Raw genomic sequence first — 15,123 nt, 5'->3', positions numbered from 1 at the left:
TTATTTTATTTCCAGACTAAGAACTCTCATGCAGATGACTGTCGTAACTTTCTCCTTGACTTTGCAAACTCAGATCCTACCCAGGATTTCTGTGGCCCTAATTATGAACTTTTCAAAGGACTGGTACAAGCTATTAGAAAGCAGCTGCCAAAGAATGATATAGTGGCGGGTTCTACGGTTGATCAAGCTGTGAACTGCACCTTTGCTGCACTGGTGTATCTAACGCCACAGTTGTATGGAAAACTGCAAAGATATGGTAATTACATTGATTGTATTAACCTGAGGTTGATTAGTGTTCCTTTGCCTTAAAGTGTCACTGTCGTTAAAATTTTTATTGCAGAAATCAATAGTCCAGGCGATTTTAAAAAAACTTTGTAATTGGGTTTATTAGCCGAAAAATGCATTTTTATCATGAAAAAGCAATTTGAAGCTCTCCCCCTCTCTTCATGGTTTTCCTATCGAGAAAGAAAGTAAAGGCAGCAAAAACAGGACAACAAAGAGTTAATTTACATTCACATCCTGGGCTCTCTCCTCTGACAGGCACCATGGAGCTATCTGACATCTGAATAGGGCTCTGAATAGCTCCCCCCCTATGCAATCCTTTGTTCTCCCTCTCAGCTGCCCACTAATCTAGCTCCATCCCCCTCCCCCCTCCCCTCTTCATAGACCAGACAGGATCCAACTGATGAAAGAGATGAAAAAACAGTCGAGATTTCCTGATTCTGAGGAGTGGACAGCAGAAAGGAGAGGAGGGGGGGACGTGGGAAAAGTCTTTTTGAATGCAGATAATGGCAGATTTGGCTAATAAACCCAATTACAAAGTTTCTTTAAATCGCCTGGACTATTGATTTCTGCAAAAAAAAATTTAACGACAGTGACACTTTAAAGAGGTTGTCCAGGGGAAAGAAAAAATCACTTTTCCCCTATCCACAGGATAGAAGAAAAGTAGGAGGTCACGGGGGTCTAATCTCTATATCGCCCTCCGGCTCTGTTATGAATAGTACGGCACGCGATTCATGGCTCTCTTCATTCCTATGGAGCGATGGAAAGAGCAGAGTACGCCAGAAGATCGCTGCCGTACCTGTGGTTCTAGTTGTAACAGAGCCAGTGGAACCCGATACGGTGATCGATTGGGGGGTACAGAGGTTGGACCCCCCTCGACCACCTACTTTTCCTTTATACTGTGGATAGGGGAAAAGCGTTTTTTGTTTTTTTTTTCCTCATCTTTTCTTTTCCTGGATAACCTCTTTAATTTTATTGGAAGATTTTTCCTCTGCATAGTAAATTGTGTAATTTCAATTAAAGGGACTTTCCTAAATTTCTTTGTTTTGTAATGTTGATGGCCTATACATAGGATAAGAAATCATTGTCTCATTGATAGGGGTCTAACTCCTGTCACTCCCGATGATCAGCTGTTTGCCAGAGATGTAGCAGCCACATATATAGTGAAAACATTGAAGAAGTCTGCTGTATATTGTGTAGTGGGTTGTTGCATACTTCACATATCCATGGCCTTTCACTTATTAATAGGCAGTCAATTTAAAAAAAAAAAAGGCAAAAAAACCCCATATCTGAAGTGTAAACTTGTAATTATACAAGTTACTGTCTATAGTGCCCCATGCATTAATATGTAAGAATCTGTATTTTGGATTTTTTTTTTTTTTGTTGTAAAGTTTTTAATTATTTTTAATTGTATTTCTGTGCATCCTGATTCTTGGTCTCATGCACATGGTAGAGAGGCTGCACAGCATGCTTGTAGTCCAGGACAATGCTCTGTTGCACATATATACAACATTCAGTGCAGCATACCACACTCTTTATCTGTTTCATATAGAATCTAACAAAAAACCCTTATTGCCACTGTATGATGGCTTAATGCAATATAGTTAAAGAGACTGTCAGTAGGTTTAGGCTGTCCTATCTCAGGGTAAAATAAACTAGTGACAGAGAAGCTGATGTATTACAGAACAGAATGATGTATCACTTTGTTCTGTGCAGCTGATTCGGAGATATGTTTCTGAATAACATGGACAATACGTAGTCCTCTCCATTATGTGCATGAGCCCAGTAGTCGTGGATATTCATGAGGAGCAGAAAACTCCGCCCACCAGCTGCTGATTGGCGGTTATTTATCCATGCTGTGTATAGGCAGTCACCTGTCAATCAGCAGCTGGAGGACAGGGGGAGGGGTGTGGCAAGAATCCCATTCTCCTGCATATTAGGAGAACGGCTGAACTGAATGACGTAAGTAATACACTGATCTGTTCAGCATTTATATCACTAGTTTATGCTGCCCCCATTTAGGGGAAATAAACCCAGTGACAGACCCTTTTAATACATCACATGGTTTTCTATAAACTGCATATTCAGATTTACGCTCCACAGTGTTATCACCGCAGCGAATTAGAGGGCCCTACCGAAGCTGCGAAACTGGAACGTGCAGCACAATTGTATATGAAGTAAAATGTGTGAAAACATGTTGTAGGGTAATGTTCTCTTCAGGGGATCTGTCACTTTGATTGTAATATTATTCTGTGGGCAGCATATTACTAAGCTGTGGGGGCGATTTAAACATAATTATCACATATGAATACTAAATAAGAACAGAAGGTTTTGTTCCATTATAACTTTAATCCTAATGATATGATTTAGCTTGTAATTAGCTGAAACACCTAAATGGAATAGATGCCTGTACAAATAGCAACCGGTGCAAAATTTTACTGCAAAAATACACTGCATTTTGTATAGGGGAAAACACTTTCTGAAAAACTCCTTTTTAGGCTACGTTCATACTACGTAACTACTGTAGTGATCACGGCCGTGATAACTACGGTACTTATGTAGTGCTGCTGCTGAGGGAATCCCAGCCGCAGTGTATACACTATTTATACATCTATCAGCCGAGACCAGGGCCGGCTCCAGCTTTTTGTGGGCCCTCGGGCGACAGAGCCTCGGCGGGCCCCTTTGAGGAGCAAATCATGGAGAGACAGGTGAGGAAAGATTTGCAGCAAAAGAAACATGCGGCTGCTGCATATCTTTCTCCTCCTGTATCTCCTGATCTCTCCTGCATGCAGCTCCTGCTGTGTTGTGTGTGTGTGTGTGTGTGTGTGTGTGTGTGTGTGTGTATATATATATATATACAAGCGCACACACACAGAGCAGGAGCTGTATACAGGAGAACTAGCAGCACCATATATATATATATATATATATATATATATATAATACACACACACTGTATATCACTGCAGGACCTGTATATAGGAGAACTAGGGGTCTCACCATGTTTATATGATAGAGAGATGGGAGAGAGAGATAGAGACATAGATAGATACAGATATCTAGTTGTTTTGTGTATAGAGGTCCTGCTGTAACATATATATATATATCCTGCTGTAATAGATATATATATATTACAGCAGGACCTCTATACACAAAACAACTAGAAACCAGCACATACAGAACACTTAGTTTGCAGAGCCTACCATGCTTCCCTCTTTCAGGTCAGGTGTCCGATCACATGACCCGTGACATCATCAAAGGTCCTACACACTCAAAGGTCCTTTCCTACTCGGCTGTAGGGAAGATTTGTGAAGGAAGACAGGTGCCCGGGGGCCCCAGTATGTATCGGCGTGGCCCCTAACTGTCACATGCGGCCTCTAGGGGCCCAGTCCCCTTTGTTACTACACTTTTTTTTTTCTTTTTTACTAACAAAAAAATGTAGTAACAAACGGGAGTGGGCCCCTAGAGGAGCTGTGGGCCCCGGCATTTGCCCTAGTTAGCCGGGTGCTGACGCCGGCCCTGGCCGAGACAACAGATATAGATAACTTTATTAAAGCTATCTTACTTTTAATATAATTTTTATTTAAAAAAGTGTGTATATTCTTATATACAGTACACAGAGGGGGATAGGCTGCCCGACAAGATCCCAGTGTCCGGCAGCCACTACAGAGAGAGCGGTGATTGCTGTCCCCATGCACATAAGCACAATAGTCTTGAAGGCTGTCTATTAGCTTGTTTGGGAATGTTGTCTAGGCATGCTCTGTGTCCTGTGAGGAGGACATTTTGCAGGAAGAAAGAGACCTCTGAACATCCGCTATTGTAAATGGCCCGATCCAATCCTATCTATATATTCTGGGGTCAGCTTTTGCTATAATCCTGATTTTTAAAGAAATTCTCTACAGAACAGACTGTGTTGGCTGATTTTTGATGGGCAAATTTAAAACTTGTAAATTCCAAGATTTTTTTTTTTTTTATAATATACATAGTAAAATGGACAATTAAAAAAAATCTTGAATCAAAAGAAGTGTGTCATTGTAAAATGACCTCTTCTCTTAATCAAGATTTTAGGCTGGGTTCACACTACGTATGTTTCAGTCACTATTGTGGTCCTCATATTGCAACCAAAACCAGGAGTGGTTTAAAAACACAGAAAGGCTCTGTTCACACAATGTTGAAATTGAGTGGATGGCCGCCATATATAACGGTAAATAACTGCCATTATTTCAATACAACAGCCGTTGTTTTAAAATAACAGCAAATATTTGCCATTAAATGGCGGCCATCCACTCAATTTCAACATTGTGTGAACAGAGCCTTTCTGTGTTTTTAATCCACTCCTGGTTTTGGTTGCAATATGAGGACCACAATACTGACTGAAATATACGTAGTGTGAACCTGTCGGCACCTCCGCTGAACAGATTAGCTGTGACTTCCACTGTATGCATGGAAGTTTGGGCATCCATGGCTACGAATACGCCAGAACCTTAATGGGCACGACCCACATTGATTCAGAATGGGGGTCACGTACATTAGGCCCTCATCGTGTTTGTAACCATGGATACCTGAACTTCTGGGCGCAGGGGGGAATTCACCACTGATCGGGTCAGCAGACCTGACAGGTACACAGGCTTCTGGCTTCATTATTCACTTTCTTCCATTGCACTATTTGATCCAGTTTTTTTGATTACTTGTCCATTGCAGTGACTTTTTTTTTTTTTAGCTCTTGTTGAAGTTGCCCAGGTCCTTTACTCTTGCACCATTTTTCCTGCTTCCCACATAAAGAACTGACTGTTCATATACCACCCAACGTATTCCATCTTATTCACTTTATTCATTGTTTTTTTTTATGTTACGGCTGATCTGTGTATATTTTCTAGTTAAGTATTGGACTTATTGTTGAGAATTTGCCTTTACTACAGCAATAAATTGGTTGTCTAATAAAGACACATTATTCCACATGGTTGGCCATAATTTGATCTCCCAGGGTGTCTGAAGCCAGGCCCCGACTATAAATTGATTGTCCAGGCAGAGTTCACATATATCTGTTGATTCAGCACTATCCTGTATCGTAATTGATGGGAGCGCCAGATGCCACAAGCTGGTTCTTTTGTAGCTAATATCTCATTTAGTGCTCCATGGGGTGCAGCCCTGGACCTATTGACCATCCGGTATATTTGCCATTCAGCATGAATTCCTGCAGGCCACATGGCTAATATGTGATGCAGGAGAAATGGCATTGAGGCCTTACAAGTTTTTTTTTTTTTTTTTTTTTTCCCAAAGAATATACACTTATGTGCCGATGCTCTGTAATGGCTTTTTTGCTTTCCTTACAGTTCTCAGCGGCGGCAGTCTTGGGTTAGGTGAAGAATTTGCACAGGTGTATGCTCTGGCAGATGGTATTAGAATATGGATGGTAAGAAGTAATATTAGTTTTCTGAGGTTATGTGATTTATGGTTTTAGTAGTGCTGCAAGCATGAGTCATTTCTTATGTGGATACATGTTTTATTTTTCTACCTGTACAGCTAGAAATGAAGCAGAAATCTCTCCATATTGGTGGAAGTGACAAGCCTGGAGTAGAAATGAACCCTGACACCTTAGGTAAGCAAAATGTAATTTGCAGCTTCCAGCAACTCCTCCCTATGTAAGGTCCTTCTTAGTTTACATAGTGTAACAAAACAAAAAACCAGCAGCATACTCTCCTCACCTGGTCCAGCGCCAACGCTCTCAGACAGCATTACTTTCTTACTTTTCTATAGAAAGTAGCCATAAATGTCTGTTTTATACAAATGTACATATTCACATGAACATTAGGATCAGGGGAGAATGACACACTTTCTACACTACTTTAGACTCACTTTACCATTAGAAACTTGTATTGTATTTTTTTTTTATTATTATTATTATATTTATTGACTGTGTAAGTATGGCTGGGTTCACACTGACGTTTTTCTCGCCACAGTTCCGTTTAGCTGTTCTGTTTTTAAAGTACTTAAACAGAATCTGACGTATCCATCCAACGCCCCATTTATTTCCATGTATTTTTATTGTGCTCAGTTTGTCATAGTTGTGCTCCATTTGCATGTATTCCGTCAGTGTTTAATTTTTTTTTGGGGGGGGGGGGAACAGAAAAAAAATCCTGCGTGCACCTTTTTTGTCTGTTCAAAAAAAAAAGGAACACAAACGTACAGTGCACTTTTTTTTTTTTTCATTATAGTCAATGAGGACGGTATTTCCGTCTACAAGTTAACAGTTTTCATCAGTTTTTTTCACTGAGCACGCTCAGAAAAAAGTTAGAAAACCAAGAAAAGAGAAAACTAATTTGCTAATGGATGGACAAGTCAGTTTTTTTTTTAAAGTCAAAATGCAAACAGACCATTAAAAAATTAACATTTTGCAATCAGCTTGCATCAGTCTGCTCATCAGTTTATGCTTATCCGTTCAGTTAATATAGACGGTTCCGTTAGCAAATAAGAAAAACGCTAGTGTGAACCCAGCCTGAGTGAGATAATTTTCTCTTACAGCAAAACAGTGCATTGAGAAGTGTCTTCTGCTGCTGAGTTTCATACCTACATCAAGGCCCCCATTAGACAGTTGTGTTTCGGCAGATGAAGATTTGTACAGTCAGAGAAAAGGTTCAATTGTGGAGGCAGATTTTCAGGCATCGAGTGCTTCACCTATAAATGCCTCTCCGGAAGCTGCTCATCCTAATCTATTGGGGAGGTTTCATGTGTCTGACCAGGACTCTCAGAAAAAGCAAGAACCTGAATCCTGTAAATATGAGACCCCAGTAGGTACTCAGATGAAAGCATCAGAAAAATCAGAAGACTCAACCTCTCCTCCCCCTACTCCTACCCGTAAGGTCCCTTTCAGTCGGACAAGGCTCCGGCTGCTCTCGTTTCGTTCTGTTGAAGAAGCAAAAGTGTTGCCATCTGTGAAAGAAAAGTATCCCATTGTGAAGAACATTTTAGATTTTGTAAAGGATCCAACAATTCCCCATGAAAGGTAAAGAATAAAACCGTTCCTTCACGTTTGTTATTTTTAGACCTTAAGGCTTTTAGCAGAAGGTATTATGAAACGCTGGTGTAAAGTGATCAAAGCAGATCACTCATCCGTATAAATGTCTTCTAATTATCCTTTTATGAGGAAAGAATTTCTAATATGGGAGCGCCTACCACCCTGAGAAGTGAAGTAGATGTAGGTGGAGAAGACTGCGATGAGACCAGATTGGAATCATTAAAAAGTCTTTTTCAAAACAAAAGCTTTGTTAGGAGCCGTTACCATTAAAGTGTCTTGCGTCATCTTCCTTTCTACTGTATATCTCATATGTATATTATTTTTTTTTTCTGCAAGTGTACTGCAGGTTCTCTCGCTCAGAAGAGCCCAGGCTGAGAGCATTCTGAAGGTGCTCAAAACCGTACAGGAGTGTCTAGATACTCTGGGACGGCCTCATTTCTTTCAGCCCCCCTGTGTACTCTTTTTACTGGAGCTTCTTGCTTGTCAGAACGACTTCACGAAGTAAGTACAGTGGTTCTTTGCTCAGGTAAAAACTCCTCAAGTGAACATGAGGCAATAATTGTAAATTTTGATCCATGATGACTTTACCTGGCACATTAAATTTCATCCAAAACCAATGATTCTGTATGGATGCGCCTGATTCCTCCTCAACAGTAGATGTCATGGGAGATGAGGATCAGGAAGGTGAATTTAAATTGCCCCATCTTTTTGATTTTAGGAATGTACAATGAAAAAAAAGTGCTACATGTGTAAGCATAGTAAGACCAATGCAGTTACTGCCTTACAAGGGCTCAATATATTCTACTCTGCTTTTTTTGTTGTACAGTTGTGCCCAACTACCACAGCTAGCATTAATGCATAAATGTATAGGTATTGGTTGCTTCCATGGTATGGCATAAAGATGAGGAGAATAGGACCCCACCACATTGTAGTACTAGGGGGACCCTGGCACTGACTGTATATTAACCTGCAAACATTTATGGGCAATACCCACAAGCTTGCACAGTGAAGATGCTTTTGAGAGATGACACAAGAACTTGACAGTTTTATTTTTGACAAGGCGTTTCATGTGTAACCATGTCAGGTCAAAGGTTATGCACGAAATGCCTTGTCCAAAATAAATTACAGTACTCAAGTTTTATTTTGTGTCTGTGGCTTTGATTTTTGGAAAGGATTCTCACAGTTTAAGCTTGTGCGTATTAGCCAAAAATGTTTTTTTGGGGGGAGGTATATGTGGCTACCAGAGGAGTCAGCAGCAATCTCACCTCACTTATTCAAAGCATACATGACAGGCCGAGGCATGTATGAGGAAATTGTGAGAGATTGCTGTTGACTAGCAGCATCTATTGTGTATGGTCGGCTTTAGAAACGTTCACTAATGATACAAAATAATTCTTCTCCTTTCTTGACTTTAAAGCTATTTTGGTCACTTGGAAGGCTGTGGTGCAGAACTGCATAGAGAAGTCCGGGAGTCCTACTACAGGCTTGTTGTGCTCTTAGTTAATGCTGTTAAAGGTTTTAACAACCTTAATGACAGGTACGTTTTAGCCTAAAATTTGTCTTTTGTATTTAATTTAAATTTGTTTTTGATTGTGTGTGTATATATGTGTGTGTGTGTGTATGTATATATATATATATATATATATATATATATATATATATATATATATATATATATATAATGTGTGCATGCTATTGTTCAGACATGAACTTCAATTCACCTGATCTTTTTTCATTGACCAGTAGTGATGTGATATTTCCCATTAAATGTACATGTATTGTAACAGAGCAGGAGCTTCAGAAAGAAGCAAGACTTTTAAATAGGTTGTTGAAGGTGAATGGGGGCTTAAAGGGGTTAACCACAGAGCAGAAAAGACACTACCTTCGGGCATGGTTTTGCCCGCAATATGCATCTGCCCCTCTGTCCTCTCAGAAGTTATCTTAGAAGGCCATAGAAAGGAAGAGGAACCTTTTCTGCTCTCTGGAAAACTCTTTAAGGCTATGTTCAAACTACGTAAAACTACAGCCGTAGTTCTCGCCGCAGACATGTCAGTTTTCTGCGTCCAGAATTCACTGAATTCCGGTCTGCAGAAAGACCTGTCAGTGGACACAGTGAAGTGAGTGGCTCCGGCCGCTTGCTTCATTGTGCGCTATGGGAAGCTCTGAAGCGGGCGCGCACTTAAGTACCAGCCGCGATGATCCGGGCACAGACTGGCCGTTCCGTGACCCGGTCGGGGTCACGGAACGTCCGGTCTGTTACGACGTATGAACATAGCCTAAACAAGCAATGCTTATTTTTGTAAAGTATTTTATAATGTGGTTTTGAGATTTCTTAGATCTAGATATAACTACTAACAATTGTTTTAAAACTCTGAAAGAATAATTTTTGTGAATTTTCTCAAATTGAAATATTGCGAGATGAGCGAATCTCAAGTATGCTTGGGTCTATTCGGCATTTGATTACCGGTGGCTGCAGAAGTTGAATACAGCTCTAAGGCTACCAGGAAAACATGGATGTAGCCATAGGCCAGGTTCACACTACGTAAAAAACACGGCTGTATTTTTTAACAACTCCCATATTTGTGCAAACAATGGCCATTATTTACAAAATAATAGTAGTTGTTTGAACATAGCCATAGGCTGTATCCAGCAAGATTCCCTAGGGATGCATCCAAATTCTGCAGTTACCGGTAATCAAATGCCGGACAGACCCAAACATGCTCTAGATTCACTCATGTCTACAGGTTACCCATAAAAACTATGATGTAAGAGTAGCAGCTGTTCTCTTAATGATATACATTCCTTTTCTTTATTAATTATGTAAATCTATGCCTTTTCCCTTTGTTCAGGTCACTTCTTCCAGCATTATCATGTGTGCAGACCACACTCTTGCACATGTTAGATATGAGCTGGGAGCCGCAAGATCTGTCATTCTTTCAAAGTATTGATCTTCCAGAACTACTATTATCAATGTCTCAGGAGAACATAAGTACCCATGATAGTATTGTGAGGTGAGAAACATGTTCTCTTCTCTAGGACAAGTCATGCTTTGGTTGCCACTATGTAAATACAGTTACTAGAATAACTGCAATATTGAAATATAAATGTATTAAGTTGTTTTTTTTTAAAGGGGTATTCTGATTTAATGTAAAAACCTAACTAAAGCATGCTAAATGTGTCATATAACAGACTAGAGCATACTCACCTCTCCCAGTCCAGTGCCTGCACACCGGTGCCTCTGTACTTCTCCTGATTACATTTCAAGCACATCGCAGCCTCCGTGATCACTTTGGGGAATCAAAACACTTGTAAAGTGAAATTACCAGTACAGTACATGTATGGCTTGCAGTTTATCCCTTGCCAATTATAATTCTTAGGGATTTATTTATAAATAAAAAAATAGCCATAATTTGCCATTTACATATGTCGTGTGGTGTGAGTTTTTTTTAGTCACATTTTTATTTACAGGCCAAATTTGAACATTTATTATTATTAGTATTTATTCTGTTTTTTGGGGGAAACCTCCTAGTGTTTTATTTACATTTTTTTCCTTTTAGTCAATGGGAGGAGGAAGATGAGAGAGCGGATTACAGGCAGAACCTTTTGTGGTTAGAAGAATGCAAAGATGGAATGTTTGAAACCTGGTATGAAAAGATAGGTCAGGCTGATCCAGATGTGAGGAGAAAAGTAAGTTTTTGGCTTTACTTTTCTTTTTCATGATATTGCCTTAAAGTAAAATTTTCTGTATTGTTTTAATTATGTTTATAAGCAGTATATATTGCCAGATATCTTTCAATCGTAATAATTATTTACTTTATATCTATCTTAAAGTAGCTCATGAGTTTGGTTTATTCAGAGTACAGTACTTTCTTCTTTGTCTCTGTAGCCCCTTAAGGGTCATTTACACATTCAGCAATCACTGTCTGTCTATATGGATGGTGTGCTACAGACCAAAATCATGGACCTCCTGACATCAGTCATGATAATGCCAGGAGCTTTGAAACAGTTTAAGAGTGCCTTCTCACCTACCGGATCCGCAGCAAATCTCATGCTGCGGATTAGCAGCGAGATCCGCTGCAGATCCAGTCCCATTCATTTCTATAGAGCACATACTCGCAGCGGGATTGACATTATGCTTTGAGTATGAGCTTTAACCCCCTGTTGCTTGCAGCCAAGATCATACATTACCTGCTCTGGTGACGTGGCTGCATATTAGGCTCCCATCAGTCCCGCTTAGCCAATCAGCACCGGAGCTGGGAGCCTGACATGCAGCCCCGTCACCAGAGCAGGTAATGTATGATCTCGGCTGCGGGCAACAGGGGGTTAAAGCTCATACTCAAAGCGTGATGTCAATCCCGCTGCGAGTATGTGCTCTATAGAAATGAATGGGACTGGATCCGCTGTGAATCCGCAGTGTGAAATCTGCTGCGGATCCGGTAGTTGTGAAGGCACCCTTAATCTCTGCTATTGTACAGTATACTGTACTGTTTCAGAGCTCCTCATGATGTCAGGAGTTCCGAAGTCCATTCCGTAGCATATACAGCATATAAAGACACTGCATAGAACGTGTGAACTTTAGTGATGACCTCTTCTGCATACTACAAGGTGTCCATAGACTACTTATATGATGGCAGCGAAACAAAGTACCCTCCTTCTTTTTTGGAAAAAATTTTTCAATCCCATATATACACATTCGTAATGGGCCCAGACACTTTCAATAACTGATGGCCGAATTGATTGTTGGTCCACCAGTTCTCTCTCCTGTTGGAAGGGACTGTGGAGGAGTTGGGCAGCGATTTTCCATCACGCCTGAACCCTGTCTGCACTAACACTATCTATCAGGGCAGCCCTATCTGCTGCAGATTTTTATTCACTAAGCTACAATGTGGAGTACAGCACTCCCTTTCCATATGAATTGACTTTATATCTGCCAATGTTATATCTTCTACATTGTCCTTTTACATGCAGTAAATTGCATACTGCATGTCTTTAAACCTTTGTTTGCTTTCATTGGTTCTAGATGCACATGTTTATTGCAAGATACTGTGATCTGTTGAACGTCGAAATATCTTGTGACGGATGTGATAAAATTGCACCATGGCATCGGTACAGATGTTTGCATTGTAATGACATGGATTTATGCAAAACATGCTTCCTTGGTAAGGTTCTGACCACATCTTAGTTACTTTGTTGGTTTAATCTAGCTGCTGTGATAAACTTCTTGGGTACGTAATAAAGGTCTCAATATTAGAATTTCTAATGGCTTGTTATTTATAACAGGTGGTGTAAAGCCTGAGGGACATGAGGATGACCATGAAATGGTTAATATGGAATATGCATGTGATCATTGCCAAGGACTTATTATTGGTCATCGAATCAACTGCAATGTATGCGACGACTTTGACCTGTGTTACGGATGCTATGCTGCTATGAGATATTCTGAAGGGTAATGCTGCTCTCTATTCCTGTTTTCAAGAGGCCTTTAATTTTATGTGAATAAAGGTTAATAATTGTAAAATGAAAATCCCTTATGGGATTTTTGTTTGTCTACATGAATGGATGGTTTAAAAAAAAAAACAGAGACCTAGTCCAGATCACTTACAGATGGCCATATACCTTTAATAGCTGTTAGCCAAATGTTCCTTTGAGCACCAGCTAGCTTTCCCAGTCTCTCTACACATATGACATATGATCATTTAATACAACTGAATGCTCAAGTTCTCTCAATAGAGAGAGGAGTGGTAATAGACCGCTCTAGTCTGACATCGGCACTATGAGACACAGAAAGGAATTGTCAGTACGTGCAGTGCATGCAATACACCAAACACTATAAAGTAGCCAGGTGACTGCAGAAAAAAAAATGATGGCGTATTAGCATTGCATGGCATAGTATTAGCATTCCAGCGATAGCTTATGAAGGCTCCTCATTGGGACTTAAAGGGGTTCTCCGGGCAAGGGACATTTTTTTTTAACATATGCGTGGGGATGGGTTGTTTTAAAATAAGTACACTTGCCTCCCTGGCTCCAGCGTCCCTGCCCCTCCTTTACGCTGTTTGGCCACTTCCAGGTCGTGTGGCGGTGGTGTTGCCAGCCCATCCAGGCAAACGGCAGCTGCAGGGTGTCCCACTTCAGTCATTGATTGACTGGGCAGGCCTGGAGCCAGAGAGGTAAGTGTGATTTATAATTTTAAAACAACTCCTTCCTGGGAATGTGTTAAAAAATGTCCCTTGCCCAGAGTACCCCTTTAAAAAGTGTGTGAAAAAAAAAAAACCCTAAATGTTTTTGTTTGTTTTTTTTAAATAAAGGAAAAAAAAAACCTTCCATGATTAATTTCTTATTCCTGCATGGTAAATATTGTAATGCAAAACAATAAATGGCAGAATTTTTTTTTTATTCAGATTGAATACAAAGTTAAATACATCTTTTTTTAACATATCTACAATCTACAAGCAAATTGGCTCACATTGTATACATACAGGAATACATTGTTTTATCACTTGGGGAACTGCTGGAAGGGTACTGTAGGGTTATGCGCATACTGTAGGGTGAATTAAAGCTCCTTTTAATCTGTTTCAAGATAGACCATTGAGTCTGTATATGTGATTCTAACTATAATTCTTCTGTTTCCGTTTTAGCCATTTGCCTAGCCACAGTATCACAATCTACCCGACTGTCACTAACAAAATCAGTGACCGGCAACGACTTATCCAGCCTTACATACACAACTACTCGTGGTTACTCTTCACTGCCCTAGCTCTCTACTCATCAGACCTGGCCAGTAATGAAGAGAAGGATGGCGAGAACCTTGGTCCCAGTGTCATTTCCAGTGCTCAGAGTTTGCAGGCAAATTGCACAGATTTAGTTGCAAGTTGTCTTATGAAAGCACAGAAAGGAAAGGGTGAGATTTTTAAGCTTTTACTTGAAAGACTGGTTACATCTTAATTATTATGTGCACACAATCCCTTTAACTATCCTGATTTATTGTCCCAACTTAAAGCGAATCTGTTGTCACCCCCAAAATAACTAAGTAACTAAGTCATGTGCACTTTGTAAGGCTACAATACAGATACCTATGTATCCTGCATCTTTGTCTTCATTTTGCTGTAAAATGCAATCTTATGCAGAACCAGAGTCAAAGGGGCGTGCCCTAAGCCAACACCGCTTCTGTGTTGAAAATCCCCGCCGGCCTGTAGCATGATGGGCAGGTGATGCTCTGCTTACAGCGTTGAACCTTGCTAAAATCCTAGGCCGCCCACTCACTGTGCCTACGCAGCAGTATATACAGTATTGAACCGCTCTCCAATCTCTTATTCTGCTGGCATGTGATTCTCAAGCCTGTGCCCTACACGGTCTCACCACGCTTTGAGAGCAGTCTCTTCCCTGTATATGTTGTGATGCAGGCACAGCGGGTGAGTGGTGCTCGTCAATGTAAGCTGAGCACCTTATAATAATAATAATAATAATAATAATAATGAGAAGATACAGTACGATACTATAAACAGCACGTGCAACTTCCACGTCCGGCAGCAGAACACACCCCATTTTTGCATGTACAGATTGTTTGCAAACCCGACCTATCTAGTCTCTAATGTGGCGTCCCTGCTGTGTACTGATGTTGGGCACAGGCAGGGACCCCACATCTCACATTTTAAGAACTGCTAATTCATAGTTTGGGGAGTGCTGTGGGCTGTTTTTTTTATTAATGTTGCTATAGCATGTCAGAAATATTTTGCAGGTACAGCTACCTTTTAAAAGGTTATTTTCCATCTTGGCTAATATAGTTATACTTCTATAATTCTGATCAAACTTGCCTCCTTGTCCTGATA

General features: G+C 40.3%; 1 protein-coding gene across 1 annotated transcript in view; it reads left to right on the top strand.

Annotated features, from left to right (window-relative positions):
• The window catches only part of ZZEF1 (zinc finger ZZ-type and EF-hand domain containing 1), an 86,986-nt gene that overhangs the window by 49,296 nt on the left and 22,567 nt on the right, over window positions 1–15,123 (top strand). Inside the window, exons 26-36 of the mRNA XM_069971145.1 lie at window positions 16–256; window positions 5,616–5,695; window positions 5,806–5,881; window positions 6,805–7,285; window positions 7,634–7,798; window positions 8,715–8,834; window positions 10,147–10,308; window positions 10,855–10,984; window positions 12,318–12,456; window positions 12,578–12,743; window positions 13,933–14,195. Coding sequence (XP_069827246.1) covers window positions 16–256; window positions 5,616–5,695; window positions 5,806–5,881; window positions 6,805–7,285; window positions 7,634–7,798; window positions 8,715–8,834; window positions 10,147–10,308; window positions 10,855–10,984; window positions 12,318–12,456; window positions 12,578–12,743; window positions 13,933–14,195 — 2,023 coding nt within the window. The remainder of the gene's footprint in view (window positions 1–15; window positions 257–5,615; window positions 5,696–5,805; window positions 5,882–6,804; window positions 7,286–7,633; window positions 7,799–8,714; window positions 8,835–10,146; window positions 10,309–10,854; window positions 10,985–12,317; window positions 12,457–12,577; window positions 12,744–13,932; window positions 14,196–15,123) is intronic.

The sequence above is a fragment of the Dendropsophus ebraccatus genome, chromosome 5 (genome assembly GCF_027789765.1).
Source record: "Dendropsophus ebraccatus isolate aDenEbr1 chromosome 5, aDenEbr1.pat, whole genome shotgun sequence".
Classification (NCBI taxonomy): Eukaryota; Metazoa; Chordata; class Amphibia; order Anura; family Hylidae; genus Dendropsophus; species Dendropsophus ebraccatus.
This window is presented reverse-complemented; position numbering and strand designations above follow the sequence as displayed.